The 16943-nt window shown below is 35.4% G+C and overlaps 2 protein-coding genes across 12 annotated transcripts in view; both read right to left on the reverse strand.

Annotated features, from left to right (window-relative positions):
- LOC107724468 (LIM domain only protein 7-like) overlaps window positions 1-9794 on the reverse strand; it is a 47435-nt gene extending 37641 nt beyond the window's left edge. For 2 of the 11 annotated variants that reach the window (XM_016533417.1, XM_016533418.1), the window contains exons 1-3: window positions 9510-9772; window positions 4761-4831; window positions 2122-2191 (exon numbers count right to left, since the gene is read on the reverse strand). In XM_016533417.1, the coding sequence (XP_016388903.1) occupies window positions 2122-2191; window positions 4761-4831; window positions 9510-9578 (210 nt within the window). In that variant the 5' untranslated portion in view covers window positions 9579-9772. Of the gene's footprint in view, window positions 1-2121; window positions 2192-4760; window positions 4832-9509 lie in introns of those variants that run through there. The other 9 variants (XM_016533419.1, XM_016533414.1, XM_016533424.1 and 6 more) reach the window with 7 other exon arrangements.
- A 987-nt stretch (window positions 9795-10781) lies between these two features.
- On the reverse strand, window positions 10782-16096 carry LOC107724473 (ubiquitin carboxyl-terminal hydrolase isozyme L3-like). The gene is made up of 9 exons (XM_016533433.1): window positions 15912-16096; window positions 15732-15743; window positions 15246-15374; window positions 14136-14253; window positions 13694-13794; window positions 13551-13598; window positions 12523-12598; window positions 12289-12347; window positions 10782-11408 (listed from the first exon to the last, which is right to left on the reverse strand). The coding sequence occupies exons 1-9, from the start codon at window positions 15951-15953 to the stop codon at window positions 11325-11327; spliced, it is 669 nt and encodes a 222-aa protein (XP_016388919.1). The 5' UTR covers window positions 15954-16096; the 3' UTR covers window positions 10782-11324.
- Between the last annotated feature and the right edge of the window lie 847 nt (window positions 16097-16943).

The raw sequence follows: 16943 nt of genomic DNA on the forward strand, positions 1-16943 counted from the left end.
CAGCTATATGTGACACTGAATCTATAACTTTTGTGTCCTTGAACAAGGGGCCTAACCAAGGTTGCTACAATTAGCATACTGTACATGGATTTGGGTTAAAATTTCACACTTGTAAAAAATGTATAACATATTACTAAGTATAAATAAATAGACTACATACATTTATATGAACGTTTTAGTGAAAAGGATTTTGGCAAAAAAAGATTAATAACTACTGTATGCAAATAAGTAGAAATTAAAAATCGATGGGATAAATGAGTTAGCAAAGAAATAGCATCTGAAGATTGCATAGCTTTGGGTCAAACCAACCGCATAGTAAAAATTCCTTTAATTCACTTAAGCACATTTTAACATTCATTATTTAGCATATCAGAATTCATCTCAAGAACCAAATCATGCAGACATAATGATGCAGAAAGAATCTTTAACTTTACAGTGCACATAATCCTGTCAGAAATTCTCATTTAGTGATTACAGTCCTCTGACAAAACTATCAAGCCGCCTGTCAAACACTGTTTTGCGACTGCTGATTGGTTGATTGATTATGATTTAGGAATTTGGAGGTGTTGTATACCAAACACTCATATGTTATCCAGCAACGTGTTGCACAGGCATCACTGGAGATATATTTGCAATCTAAGGTATGTTAAAGTACATTTATGTGAAAAGTGTGTCAGCATAGATTAAGTTCTCATATGAAACATGTTGTTTTCAGTAAACGATTATGGTGAACAGGGAATAATGTGCCAGTTCATTCAAAATTGAACAATTTCACATTATGGGTTTAATGAAAGTAAATAATAAAATATAAATGCTTAAATGCCCACTTTTAAGAGCTAACAAGCCTGGTGGCCTGTGGAAAATTCTATTCAAATAATCAGTTCTGCCAATTCTCCTTTCATAGTGGTGAGACTCGTTGCAAATATATCCATCAAGCTCAATTATGGGGGGTTTATGAAGGGCTACGCTCTAAGGAGTCGTCTCTCTGCTAAACCTCAGGCCAAAGCTCTGCCAGAATGACTTTTCTAATGTGGCCGAACAGCGTGCCACACAAGTGTAGGCTTCTTCTCTTCAAATTGTTAAAAGGAGGATCAGCTATCCAGGGAAACACAAGGGTAAACCACGGCTCCGGGTTTGATGGAACTATGGGAAAGTGATCCAGAGATCAGTCGAAGCCAAACCCTGAGTAGAGTTTAGCGATCCAAAGCCAGAGTCGCTACACAGTCCACAAAACCAGAGATTTCCGCTCTTGCACTAATGAGCCTTGATTTAACAAAATATAAATCCTCTGTATTAGAATGAAACTGTGTCGAACAAAAGCAAAGCAGCCAGAAGGAACAATAATGGCGCTGGTAAGATTTCAGAGCCTTGAATGAGCCTTTCATTCTGTTGAAAAATAGCTTTCATCAGTCATAAACATAGCTGGATAAGAGCATTGTGTTTTTTTTTGCATCTTATGGTTTGCTGGGAGGTCAGAAACAGCTCTCTTACGGACAAACTTTACAGGCTCAGCAGTATTTAGCAAAACTAAAATATACTCCAAACTATGTGTTTTTCTTTGCATGCCGTTGCTTATCCCTTGCCATGTAAGCCCTCAATTGTGAGTTTAGGCTGTGCTTGGTAGGTTTTGGGGTTGGAAGCATTTTATGGAAATACCACTGTGATGCTGTTGGACATGCAGATGCTTATCTAAGCTTTCCTGGGTCAAGAGTTTTAAAGGGCAATGGGAAATAAATGAGCATGTTTTGCATAGATTAGGCCAAAACAGCTTCAATAAAAATAGCTTAATTCAGGCCCATATCCAACTTGTCTATGCTCTTGAATTAAAAAAGTCCTCAAAAAGATTTGTTCTTGAAAGGATTGTTCTTGATGGGGAAAAAAATCACAATGCTTACTGTTTGGAGGCAAATGATTCCTATTAAATACCAAGTATAAGTAAATGATCAACCCTGTGCAATTCACACTTAACACCCATGTACATGTAAACTGTTTGGTAAATCATTCAAATTTCTTTGTAAGAGTTAAGGTTCTTAGCCAAGGTGAAATACTACAGCACAAATAATATATGCATGTCAAAGTACAAATAATAATAATGATAAAAAAAATTAAAAAAAAACTTACCAGGCCAGCAATAGGTGTGGATAATCTGTTTAGCTTCTTGACGACGCCAGGCCTGATCTTGTTGATCAGACTAGAAAGAGAAAAACAGAGCTAAAGTCAACACAAACAATTATATCATGTGTCGGTTGCCAGTTTATGGCTTCCTTTAATTCTGACCATCTGGCTTCAGTTTACAAAGCCATCTAATGCCCTGAAGAAAATACAAACAACTCTCTGTGGAAACAGACATCAGTCAATAGCCTCTAAATAGGCCAAGTCTAGTTTTTTTTGTGAAAAACTGGTTTGGAGAAATAAACATTAAACATTGAAAATAAAAAGGTGTGCAGCTGATAGCTAACAAGGAGTGATGAGCATGAAATATAATGTGTGAGAAACTTGATTTCTGGCTGTTTTGGTTATGTGTAATAAAGGGAGAGACATACAGACATACAGTGTATCTACTCTCATTTAGTGATATAAAATAACTTGACTTTCTTTCTTTAACCACAGAAGAAAGTAAGTCATACAGGTTTGGAACAACATAAGGGTGAGTAAATGACGACATAATTTAAATTTTAGGTGAACTCTTTAAGCAAATAACAGAGCTGCAATTTTTCTAAACAATATGTAGTGCTGGCAATATAAATAATATCCTCCCTGTTTGTGATCTTTAAAACAGTACAAATGTGTATCCTGCGCAACCACTGAAAAACCTGTTCACACATCTATGAACTCTTTAAGTTCAAGTCAAGACTTTGCTATGTCGACCCCAGCGGTAGTTTCACAGGAGTCTTTGTTTAGACGTGAGATCCAGAGTGACAGTATCCTCAGGTAATGTGTGCATTTGTCCACTCATGTGGAAATGGCAAAGCTAATAGCTTAGTACAGACCGAAAGAAAGCAGCATGAGAGTGCAGGAGCAGGACGGTGAGATTCTGCACTGGACTGTGGTAATTAGTCTGCTGAGTCACTCGACTGACACCAGCATGTCAGACCGGCCCACGCACTGCCCCAGAACCATCCAGTCAGGTTCAGAAATGTGCTGAAATCCCTGAGCTTGCAGCATGTCACACCCAGTCCACTGAACTCAACGCTCTCTCTACATAAACAGCACAACAGAGCTGCTGTAGAAGAGGCCTGAGTGCCGTCAATCCCTGTGTGCCTGCACTCTGCCCTGCTCAGGTTTCTGAACCCTGCTAGAGTAGCTGGCACTATGGATCACCTCTTCCCAGCTGTCCTTTTAAATGCTCTTCCATCCGTGTTGTTTTCCTCTGCTGGGCTTACTAATGCTTCCTGGGATGGAACAGAGTGTGACTGTGGCAGCCGGGTACAAATTATGTGTTTTAAAAATAGCTGTATGGCATAATGCACATTAAATGACACACAGCTTAGATGCAAGTTCCAAATGAAAAAGTTCAGGTTAGCTTGCATCACATTTCAGGTAACAGGTCAAATATTGTTACAGAGCATAATAGAAAAGCTCAATGGAAAAATGTGCCTGTACCTCTACTTTTGCAAAAAAATAAAAAAATCCTTTTCATACAAATTATGATTACATGGGGCAGATTATCAATTTTCAAGACTTATTTTTATTCAGTTCCTTGTACAACACTATATTATGACCTCACAGTGCATAATTTGCAAACAAATTCACTTTGACATTTACATCTCAATATGTTTAGCTTTTCTGACATAGTAAACTTGCTCGGTAGCGCCCCTGGTACAGCATTGCATTTGCGATGTGGAGTATGAGTTTAATGAAACACGAGTCATGCTAAAAAGCTCAAAGACTTGTAGAAGCAAGCTAAAATGGTATGGTTGCTTCAGCAAATATGTTTTTATCTCACACTTGCTTTTAAAACACTATCGATTTGTTTTAAGATTGGGTTTGGTGTACATTATTTTCAAAAGCGATATAGCATTAACCTTTTAGTGCCACTCAGCAAACAACAACTAACAAAATAAAATGTTGCCAGATTTCACCTTCACCTGCCTGGGTTGGATAGTTTAAAAGCCCAAATTCAAAAAATAATGTCCAAATCCATATGATTGTTTTCTTCTACAAAACACAAAGGAAGATATTTTGAAGAATGTTTTAACTGTTTTTGTTTATACAATGAAAGTCAATGAGGTCGAAAAATGACAAGAAACTGTAAAAAGTTAGCATTATTGATGTATCGCCATATTAGATTTATGCATGCATATCCATTAGATGATCGATGTTTTGATTTGATTTGATTTGATATTGAATAACCCCTTATTTTTTGCTCTTTACATCATAAAAAGGGATCTTTTTGATCAAGGATACTAGAGTTGTATAGATTACTTTTATGTTACATTTATGCACTTTTTGGAGCTCAAAACGTCTAAAGTATGGACAAAAACAGCCGAAACATTCCTCAACATTTTTTTTTGTTCCACAGAAGAAAGAAATCATACAGGTTTGGAAGAACATGAGGATGAGAAAATGATAACAGAATTTGTATTTTTGGGTTAACTGTCCATTTAAGACTGATTACACTATATTATGTTAGTGTGCATGAAGGAGTTATGCAATAGTTATTATTAAAAGCAATTATAAAAGGTATAGCAGAAATCTTTTCATGCATTAAACAAGAAAACCATAGTAAAAATGAGAGAAGTAAAAACAGCTTTACTTACTCACACAACAGAAGTCCATTCTCCAGAGAACTCCGGAAATTACTGCTCACAAACTTCTTCTTAGTGACTGCCTGCGAGACGAGGACAAACACAGGAAGCACTAAGAACCAGTAAGTGGGAAGGTTATGTCCAGGGAAAGGAAAGTTGTTCTTCCAAGCTGCAAGTCCAAGAGACTAACACACCAGTACAACAACACAGTCTCTTTTGGAGAATCTTGGGTTATTCAGTAATCAGGGCTGGAGCCCAGCGGCCAAACCACAGAGAACGAGAGCATCTGGAGGAATGTCACAGTTCTACACACAGTTTCATGCCTTTCCAATGATCTCAAGCTACTCCTGCAGGACACAGAGGGCAGCCAGCCCATTGTTTTTGCTCACACACAGGGAAGCATTTATGTTGTGTTTATACCCTCAGACTACACTGTTACAATGTGAGCCCTGTTGCTCCACACCTCATATAACATAATCTATGAGTACAGCCCTTTTTCCGAATACAAATGTTTTCAATTTCCAAGTTTGAACGCCAGTAAAAACAGAGTTGCTCATTTAGCAAGTATGTTTTATAATATGCTACTGGTCTAGAAAACATCACATTTAAGAAAACCGCAGCTAACTACAAGAAAATCAGGCCATAGAGAAATCTTGAGATGTCAATAAAGCATAACCACTTATTAATAACATGAAGTCTGTTGTTTTGAATAGCACACTCTTAAGCTGCTTTTACTTGGCTGTCGCTCAGGAGCATGGCATGTATTCAGAGGGTGTGGAGAGCCTTACATGTAAAAGGTCACTGGTTATGTTGAGATCAGTATTGACTGTGAGATTTGAACCGCAATTGTTCTCTTTTAGAAGCAGAACTTCAAAGGACACTTTCTATGTCTGCTGAACAAAACAAGGACAAAAATAATGTGAGGACAAATACTATGATCCTCGTACTAGATCAAGTTACAAAGCAAATTAAGGTAGATTATCTCAACAGGAATTCTGTATCCCCTGTCACACTGATCTAAATCTTTCAAAATCGAGATAACTAATAAGTTCTTCTAATACAGCCAAAAAAACGTCCATTATGTACTAGAATACATAATATCAAATAATATTAAAGATCAAGTTATTTGGCACAAAATGACAAATGACTTCCTGTACCCTTCATGTAGTTTTATGTAACCATTACAAACCCTCACAGATATGGAGTGTGAAGAGATAAGAGGATAATCATATGGAGCACATTTACACAGCATGGCGTAGTAAACATCAGAGCTCAGTGACATATGAAATCCTGACCCCTGCTGTTCCTGTCATTGTAATGTCCATGATGGCTTTTAGTTTTTAAATAGATCTCTGTAGCATGTGAAGAACAATTTGAGAGCTTGAACAAATCACTTAGAAAACCAATAAACAAATAACTAGCAAACAAACAAACATAAATAAATAAGTAAATAAATAGCATTGCTGCAATCCACTATAATTTAAGGGGCAGGAGATACTATTTAGTACTATTACATTTAAAAGAATATACTATTGTAAAACAAAAAATAGATTTATTTGAAATAAGAATGATTTATTTAGCAATAATGCATTAAATATCATGGTTTCTACATAAATAATCATGCAAAAATCAGCACAACTGTTTTCAACATTGATAATAATAAGAAATGTTTCCTGAGCACTAATTCAGCAGATTGCAATGATTTATGATGGATCATTTGACACTGAAAAATGCCTACTGAAAATTTAGCTTTATCATCACTGGACTATATAACATTTTTAAATTAGAATTAGAATATATTTGAAATGTTTAATAATGATTCACTATATTATTGTTTTAATGTATTTTTATCACATAAATGCAGCCTTTAAAAAAAAACACACATTTAAGATTCCAAAAAGTAAAAAATTAAACCATTTCACATCTACCACCACCACCAACTCTACTCGGTCATTTTAGGCTAAAAAGAAGAACCAGGATAACTGATAGATGTTTTGTTCAAATCTTTTTTTCTTTTCAAGAAACTTTTTTTTTTTTTTCAAAAACTTCTCAAATTTGTACAACTTAAAATTGGATGACACACAATTACCTCAACTTTAATAACCATTCAATGATCATCAGTAAAATGAAGTGAGATAAAATATTTCAGTTATAAATGTATAATAAATGTACTTTAAACTGCTTTTTAAGTATTTAATATTATTTCACAACAAGAATGACTTAGCCCCAGTTGCCAACTTTCTACTCTTAGATATACCAAGCAACTTCAGAAGGGTGGCTAATTTTGGGTTTGACTTTAACAAGCTGAGAACTACCCAGGAGGAAAAACAGGAATGTCTCTGCCCACAGACCGGGTGCCTGGTGCAAGCATGAGCACATGTGACAAACTCCAGATCATTCAGCTAACTAGAACACCCCACATACTCTAACACTCAGACTCCAGCACTGCTCAGTGCGCCCTCACGCCTGACAACCCGTTAGTCATTCAGATCGGACACTAAGCGGCACATCACCTTCCTTTGCAGGGGAGCAATCGGCTTGGGGTCAAACTGCCTTGCCAAGGTCCACCGCCTGTGACAATGCACCAGTGTGCATGTGTGAGAGACTGATTTCACACTGAAAGCATTCAGATTCACCCCTCATGAATTAAGAACAATATTTGTTCATAAATAGGAGGTTTCGATGTAAGACATGATTCTTATTCAGCTGCACTTTTGCACACAGCTATTGTTCATTCATGAAGGAGCAGTGAGGCATTCCAAGCTGTTTGGACACACGGAATGCTGCACATCGTTAATTGTGCCAAAGTGCTATAATCCCTTTGATCAAGTAGGGTTTGCTGAACATGAAGAAATATTGAAAATGCTCTTCGGTCATTTTAGGCTAAAAAGAAGAACCAGGATAACTGATAGATGTTTTGTTCAAATCTTTTTTTCTTTTCAAGAAACTTTTTTTTTTTTTTCAAAAACTTCTCAAATTTGTACAACTTAAAATTGGATGACACACAATTACCTCAACTTTAATAACCATTCAATGATCATCAGTAAAATGAAGTGAGATAAAATATTTCAGTTATAAATGTATAATAAATGTACTTTAAACTGCTTTTTAAGTATTTAATATTATTTCACAACAAGAATGACTTAGCCCCAGTTGCCAACTTTCTACTCTTAGATATACCAAGCAACTTCAGAAGGGTGGCTAATTTTGGGTTTGACTTTAACAAGCTGAGAACTACCCAGGAGGAAAAACAGGAATGTCTCTGCCCACAGACCGGGTGCCTGGTGCAAGCATGAGCACATGTGACAAACTCCAGATCATTCAGCTAACTAGAACACCCCACATACTCTAACACTCAGACTCCAGCACTGCTCAGTGCGCCCTCACGCCTGACAACCCGTTAGTCATTCAGATCGGACACTAAGCGGCACATCACCTTCCTTTGCAGGGGAGCAATCGGCTTGGGGTCAAACTGCCTTGCCAAGGTCCACCGCCTGTGACAATGCACCAGTGTGCATGTGTGAGAGACTGATTTCACACTGAAAGCATTCAGATTCACCCCTCATGAATTAAGAACAATATTTGTTCAGTTACAGCCAGTGCTTTGGCCCGGCCATCACCCGCAGAGAAGGGAATTCACAAGGATAGGAAAGTCCTAATCATTTGTGCCTTAGACTAAGTGCGTTCCAGAGGGTTTAGTGGAATAAACTGACTAAAGCGTGTGAAAATATTTGCAGGACTACTTGGTTTTGCCACAGTGAGCTTGACGGAAAAAGAAAATAGATCAGTGCTTTAAAGGGATAGTCCACTCAAATATTTTATTCTGCCATCATTTACTTTCCATTGTTCCAAACTTGCATGACTTTCTTTCTTCTGTGGAAAAAAAAAGAAGATATTTTGACAGAATGTTGGTAACTAAACAGTTTTGGGTCCCACTGACTTAAACTGTATGGACAAAATAATGCAACAAAAGTCCAAAACTGTTTGGCTACCAACATTTTACAGTATATCTTTTGTGTCCCGCAGTAGAATGCAAGTTATTTCGGTTCGAAATGACATGAAGAGAGTATAAAATCATAATTTACATTTTTGGGTGAATTATCCCATGCTTTGCAATGTTATTGGAATAAGGTTAAACAATGCATTTTACTGTCCTCATGACAATCAAAAATGTGTTTGTTGATTGTGGACAATACAATAATAAATATTAATCGAACTAAAATATATAAACAATAAAGATAATCATTATTACAGTGTTCAAAGAAACAAATAATCAAAATAAATTGACGTTTTGACAATGATATAAAGTGTGCAGGGTAGGCTACTAGAAATGTTACACTAATTGTAACCTTTATTTAGGTTAAATAAATATCCACATAAATACACATTTAATGATCTTTACTGCAAACACACACACACACACACACAAAAACTACCAATGCAGCGTTTAGCAAAAGTAAATGACAAGAAGCTGAAAAGCAAAAGGCGAGGCTGAACGCATCACAAATATGAGCACTAATGATAATTATCTAAACATACTTTTAATAATACTTATTACAATTTTGTAGGTTAGCATATGTTGTATTTTTTTATTTTGCCAGGTTTTATAAACAGGAATTCAACAGGTCTGTGTATATTCAGCACGAGTTAATGAATCGAATCAGTACTTTTTCATTTTGGTTACCTCATAATTTGGAAGTATCAAGTGTCACTTCCCTGAACTATCTTTATCTAAGTGAGAGTAGGTGTGAAAGCTCTTACCTCAATCCATCTCTGTGCTTCTGAGTAAGCAGCCTCACAACACACTGAAGACTGCGGTCGCCACTCCATCACCGGCCTTTAGTGCGCTTCTTGTTGAGGCTGTAAGGAAACAGGCGTCTACGCTGCAAAAACGCGAGCAAGACGCGCGTATGGTAAAAACGCGAGCGTTCAGTTCTGCTGCGTCGCTTGAATAATTGTAAGACTATAACTGTTTTCTTAGAAAATTAAGTCAGCATGTAAACGTTTTTAAACTACCAGCATCACAACTATCACCGAGTCAGAACTTTAACGAGCAAAGACCTTATAAAAGCCGTAAACGACGCAGGGTAAAACTTAAATCTCCGCCTGCTCCTGAGAAACTTTAGAGTTGCGTTGTGTACTTTATACGCCCCCTAGTGCGTCAAGATACACACCTAAACTACTGTCAGGTTACATTACAGGTGCCGAGGGCACAATAAAATGCATTTGGTGAAAAAAAAAAAAAGCACAAAGTCTGTTTACAAGTACTGATGCAGGTCAGATGGTATTCAAATTGTAAAGTGCATTTAAGCATAGACTGACTACTTTTAAAGCTAAATACAAGACGGTTTTGATTTAATGTTTTTTAATCACTATCAAATTTAAATACTTGATTTTTGCTTAATTTATTATTTACATTTTTTCGAGTGTGCAACTACTGTTGTAAATCTGTAAATAAGGGATAGATTTCTGTCAGCTGGTTAATAGGACAAAATTATTTTAACTAAATTATTTATGCGAGAATACAAAGACCATGCAGTGTCCAGGAACACCGACCCAATCAAACTATCAGCATTTATTTTGCAATAATAACCAGCTGACCGTACATTATCAACGTATAAGGTTATTTACCAAATAATTCACTAAAAAAGAAATAAAGAAGGAAAGAAAGATCACAGCTACAGTACATAAGCAAGGCTTTCCTGATGTTCCCTGGACAACAGTCATTATTCATTCCACTGAATGCTGCAATTGACCAATCAGAATTAAGTATTCAAGAAGAGGCATACTCTAAATAATACAGTGTACAAAAAATTTAAAATTTATCTTATATATAATTATACTCAATATCTTAAAATCACATAAATCTGAATTGATTATTTTTGTTTACAAATTTAATTTATTTTTTAAAGAACATTGCTGTTCTGAAGGGGAAAAAATAAACGTAAACAAAAGATGCACATTAATCATAGCTTGAGTATTCAGGGAGTGAACTGTTGTCACTCATAATACAGCAATGAGGTCACCATGAGATGAAAACATTTGTTCTTTATTGTTTTAGTTTCATCTGAATTTTTGCTGTATTCTTGAGAAAACGGTATTTAGAAGTAGGGCACCATATGCAATGACACATTGGCACACTGACACACTTCTGTTAAAAGAGCATTTTTGTGTCAAAATATAAGTCTACATATTCAACAGGAGAACTTTTATTTTAAATGGATGTTTTCTGGCAGAAAAAAAGAACACCACCATTAGATGAATTAATATTAACATCAAGAAAACAGATTTTAAACAGAGCTCCTGGGGATCCCGTGCCATGAACTTTTATAATTTTAGAGAAATTAACAAACATTATTTAAATCAGAGAGTTGTAAACATGCAGATACAACATTTTGTGCATGTACATTTTTTTATTATTAGCTAATTTGCTTCTCATTTGCTTTGTCGGTTATGGTCAAAACCTTTAACAAACTTTTCTTATTCAAAGTCAAAATTGAACCTATAAAGGTTTAAAGTATTCAGCACTTCTGAATGATAGGCAGTTTTTTCTCTTGGGTAAAATAACAAGAAACTTTATGCTTTGGAAAGAGCCACCACAGTGAAACGGAGCTCCTGGGGATCACGTGCCATGAACTTCTTGCAGACCTCTGCAGAATCCTGTAGATCAGGCAAAAACAAGAGTCAAATGTATAAAACCGGACCCCTCCATCCACAACAATAGCTATGTTTACATGCAATTAAATAATCAGATTGATGGCTCAATCTGACTGAAATGCTTTCATGTAAACACCCCAATCGATCCGACGGAGCTCAATCACAATGAAATTTCGATCGGATTGAAAGGGGCAGTATAGACATGTAAACACTTGGTTGGATTGAAAACCGAAACTAGAAAGTACATGCGCAATGACATAAAAATGGTGTAATGTGTATGATGCATGGAAAGAGCCGTTGTTTTTGTAGAATGAAGTGTCATAATTGACTGTCATGTTATTCTAAAATTCTCCTTCCACTCATTGTCTGTGAAGTGGAGCAGAACAATGTCCCATCAGTCCTCACTTCATACTCTCATCCACAGATGGCTTGTTTTGGCAATGGGAATTTGTGAGTTTACTGCTTGATAAATACAAGCAGCACGGCAAAAATCTTCATGTGATCTTTGCCTCCTAATTAGGACCAGAAACATATAGATTCTAACTCTGCTCTTTAAAACAAAGAAAAGAAGCGATGGAAGAAGCATAGTATGTGCAAACAGCGGGAAAGTGTATATTGCTGCAGTGTGCACATATCAAAAGATGAAATTCAATGTGAAGCTTGTGACATATAAACGTGCACATCAACCCAATCACTTTATTTAACGTTCATGTAAACACTACATTCAGATTCCTCAATCAGAATGATTTCATTCCAATTGAAACAAAAGGTGTCCATGAAAACGTAGCTAATGTCTACAAACAAAACAAGTTGCAAATATACATTCTTTGCTAGAAATAATCTATACAGTACATCTATAGCCCATGACTGAGAAAAATCCCACCTCAAGAAATGTGTCCTCTGTGGTTTCCCCATGAACAATTGGAAAAGGTTTGCGTCCATCTGAAACACATGAACATAATATGAACACCAGTAATATCTCCCTTCACAATGTTGCACATAATAATTACGTATAGGTGTTGATACTGTACATCACTGTACATCAAATTTTTAGTGTAGAACTGACAAGCAACTAAAACAATGACAACATTCATCATGTAAAATTAAGTTTACCTACCCAGTTCATATAAATGTCCTTCAACATTTACAAAGGCAATAAAATGCAAATCCACTTTTTCATCTAAGCTTGGAGCCTATAAGTGTGAGCAGAGTAAAGTTAGCATGTTAGAATTTTTCTATGACACTGGAACAGCAATAAAAAAGCAGAACTGAGACCCAACACAATGAGAATACTAAGAATACAGAGCCAGAGAAGAGCCAAAGAAGGTCATTAAGAATTAAGAGAGCATCTAAGTCCTGTGGAAAGAAGTGAAACCAGATTGGAAAGGTCTTAACGGTTATACTGTGTAGATGTGACTGCAGCAATAATTCTTATTTTAATTCTAAATTTAACTCTAAATCTAATTTCATTCTAAATCTGCTGTCGCCGAGTACACAGTTGATTGAGGAAAAAAAAGTAGGGCAAGACGTTTTGGTATAATTGATGATTTTAATTGGATCGTTGTGTTTTTCTGCAATCTCATGTAAGTAACAGGTTGCCGGAGGCGATGTATTATTGTTCCGTCCTCATGTCCATGCACACATCACCAGAGATGTCATTGCGAAGGTGAGAAGTTTTTGCTTTTGATTAAAGACTACAAGAGAACATGAAATAATGTGCATGGATAAATAATTTCTAACAAATGTATTTATATTTAAAGTCATTCTATTTTTTTTAATAAAAATTGTCAAGTTAAAAATGTTTTTCTGACTTAAAAAAAAAAATAAAAAATCTGCATCAGACAAACCAGATATGCAAAATCTGTTGTTAATTTACGGGTCCAGAATTAATTATTTAAAAAATAAGCTGGGCCTCTTTGAATCTATTTGTTTTTTTGTTTTGTTTTTTAAGAAACTGTGAATCAAGAACTAACAGTGCAATATTTTCAACATGGTCCAATTCTCAAAATTCTGCTACTTCAACATTAACAAAACAACACCACATGGAAAGTTCATCAGTGGGATGAAACTTCAAAATGTGTGCAAATACTTGGTACCGTTTTGAATGCGGTGTTAGCAACTACTCTATATTTAGCAAATACCAACCTCTGTTTGTCCTTCCTGAGCACTTGACTCATGTGTTACTCGGATACTCTGAAATCATAAAAATATCAGTATCATGTATAAAAGTTTAGTTCAGTTAATTCCTTCAGAGGCCATTCAGTTGCAACAAAAACATATTTTATCACCTCATCTTTTTCAAGGAAAGTTGCCTTTTCTTCTGGGCTCATCTTTGCAGACTGCAGTAAAAATGCCTGAAGTGGTGAATTGGGCTCTGTAAAAAAAGAATGTCATGAACATACCACAAACAAGTACACTGTGAACTTTATACAAATGAACTAACTAATATTTTTTAAAACGGGAAATCACTCCAAAAAAAAAAAAAAAAAAAAAAAAAACTGATCCTCACCAAACTTAATTTTTGCTCAGAGTAATGACAATTTTCATACAAAAAGTTTGGTTAATTAAATTTGGGTAATTTAAATCAGTATGCTGTTCATAGTGACCTCAGTTGTATTCTCAGGTGATAAATTAAACCAGACATAGTAAAAAAAAGTTGGCAACAAGTTACCTCTTGATATTTCTGTCAGCAATTTCGGCTCTCAAACTATTTTGGCTGAAACCAAAAATTCCGCCCTATTGTACCACAAGCATTGCCGATGGTTTGTTTCATGAAGTACACATCTGAGGACACCGCTTGTCCTTGTGCCTTAATTTTTGCCTCCTCCTCCTGTCTAAAGGTTTCATACTACATTGACGAAAAGAATATTACTAAAATGCAATCTACAGTACAGATAACGCACTGTAAAATAATAATAATTTACAAGAATGACAAAGATGCTTTATTTATCTGACTTACTATGGTATAAAGAATTAATACTTTTTTTTTTTTTTAAGTTGGTTACATAAAACAAAGAATTAGTCTAAAAAGAATTAGTCTAATTTAATTAAAAAAAAAATAATACAACCAAGTACCCCTAGTCTTAACATAAGACACTAAGTTTATGCAACTGGCCACAGGTTTGCATTAACTAATACAATTTTTGTCACATCCTGTGTCATGCTGAAACCTAACCACCCTCATTAAAAAAAAAAAAAAAAAAAAAAAAAAAAAAAAAAAAAAAAAAAAAAAAAAAAAAAAAAAAAAAAAAAAAAAAAAAAAAAAAAAAAAAAAAAAAAAAAAAAAAAAAAAAAAAAAAAAAAAAAAAAAAAAAAAAAACACATTCACAAGTTTTTGAACTCTTGTTGTCACTAACACTAATTACATAACCACACAATGATTATTGGTAGATTATCACTTCAAACTAACTGAACAAAATGCTCAAATCATCATAAATATTATTAGAAGTGTTGGTGCTGCAAATTCAGTTATTTCATTTTATTTTGGGTCATGGTGAAGAGAGCAACTCACGATTCTGTTCCATTTTATTAGTCTTTCCTGTTCCATTTTATTTAGACCAAATAGTCAAATAATACACCCCTTTAAAATACATATTAAAAGGGAATTACCATATCACGTCAAATAGAGAAAGAGCCCAGCATAAAAAAAGAATAAAAAAACTATACAACTATGATTTGGTATAATTTGCAAGCAACAACTGTATCCAGTTGCAACAAGTGGTGTTTAAATCTCAATTTCTAAAAAATTGACCCTTATGACTGGTTTTGTGGTCCAGGGTCACAAAATACAGAGCTTATTTGCAAACATGGAGTCATTATGGGTGCAAACTGCAGTCATACCTTCTTTGTTATAGGGAAGAGCAAAAGTACAGCACAAACAGGCCTTGGCACCAAACTGAGAACTTCAGCTTCCAAACCGTACACATCCCCAAACTGCCAGGTGGGTACCAAGCCAAGTTGCCGTAAAAACTTAACAAAGGTATAACACAATACATACATATTAAAAACAAATCATATATCATAAGACTAGTACAGAGGTTAGAAGTGTATGGTGAGAGACACGTGACAAGGGCCTACGCATTCCAGAAGCGTTTCTATTTAAATATATCAATAATAAACTAATGTGAAACATAAAATACATCTCGCATTACTTCCAATACCATAAAATTAAAAACAAGATATCAAGCGCAGTATTGCTGATAAACATAATAAATCAAAGCTTATGAAATTAGCTTTAAAACAGACGTGCTTTAATAAACCTGATTCATTCATTTGGCACAAGTTTTGAATCCTAGACACACCCAGATATTCGAGACCTCTACTCACTTGGTTCATAACCTGAAAAGCAGACACAGAACACAAAACAGTATCATATAAAATATGATGTCAAAGACATGAGCTGCAGCTTACCGTTCCTGCTAAAAGCTGCCTATGAAAAAATGAACCGATGAACGATATAAAATTTAATTAACGACAAAATATCGTGAGATAGTGAGAAATTCATACCTCTGGGTTGGCTTCCAGTGGTAACCAGCGCTGGCCCTCCATCTCAGATTAAGCCCTGTCTGATATCCTAAACAAAAAAAATATGATATTGCTACCTCGAGCAATGGTGTGTAGACGCTTTGACAGCTGAGCTGAGGAGGAAGTTCAATGGAATATGTGCGCGCGGGTGTGTGAACTCAGCCACTGGCCTGATTTTACACGGAAATACAGGCTCAAATTCCAAAATAAAAGTCATCGCTTAATTGCAATGATCTTCTTGGTTTTATGGCGAGTTGCAATCTTTGTGCATATCACAATGATCATCAGGGAAGCGGTCTCTTAAAGTAGGGACGATGTGTTGTCATATTCGTGTTGTTTTGTATCATGAAGGTCTTTGATGCTCTTACCACGTTTAAATGCACATAATGTTTCTATTAAAGTCGATTTTGTGTTTAAGCTTTTATTCTGAAATACACCTGATCTTCTATATTTGTGTTATGTAATTATGTTATCCTTTATTTGTTTCTTATTATTCTTTATAACGTTACTTGTTTATGTTATGTTATTAATTTCATGACATTTTCCAGGTCCGTCGAGGCTCTCATGCTAAAGCTTGTCACGTTACAGATTTAGTCCAGTAGGTGGCGATACTTAAACAGTTGATTCTACAAACGCTATTAACAAGCTCTAGCTTAGTCTAAGGTCATTCTATTCTAAAAGTCGTCAAGATATACTGTTTGAAGTACTCCAGTCAGTGACAAGAATAGTAAATCAAGGAAGACAGGTGAAATTTATATGGGTCCCAGGTCATGTAGGGATAAAGGGGAATGAAATGGCAGATAAATTAGCAAAAAGGGCATTAACAAAAGGAAAAATAGAAATGCAAGTAAGTGATAGCAAAACAGAGGTTAAAAGTGTAATATGGGAGAGAATAAATCAAAAGTGGCAAGAGAGGTGGGATGGAGAAGGGAAAGGTAGGCACTTATATCAAATCCAAAGGGAAGTTAAACATAAAATTCTTCATAGTGGAAATCGGAGAGCAGAAATTGTGTT

Source organism: Sinocyclocheilus rhinocerous, unplaced genomic scaffold (assembly GCF_001515625.1).
Source record: "Sinocyclocheilus rhinocerous isolate Xijiao unplaced genomic scaffold, SAMN03320098_v1.1 scaffold64, whole genome shotgun sequence".
In the NCBI taxonomy this organism is placed as follows: Eukaryota; Metazoa; Chordata; class Actinopteri; order Cypriniformes; family Cyprinidae; genus Sinocyclocheilus; species Sinocyclocheilus rhinocerous.

Excerpts from the sequence above, each read along its gene's own strand:
- LOC107724473 (XM_016533433.1), bottom strand. The coding sequence starts at position 15,953 with ATGGAGGGCCAGCGCTGGTTACCACTGGAAGCCAACCCAGAG. Across the intron at positions 12,599-13,550 it reads CTCAGGAAGGACAAACAGAG|GCTCCAAGCTTAGATGAAAA; the intron begins GTTGGTATTTGC and ends TCACACTTATAG. Across the intron at positions 12,348-12,522 it reads AGGACATTTATATGAACTGG|ATGGACGCAAACCTTTTCCA; the intron begins GTAGGTAAACTT and ends CATGTGTTTCAG.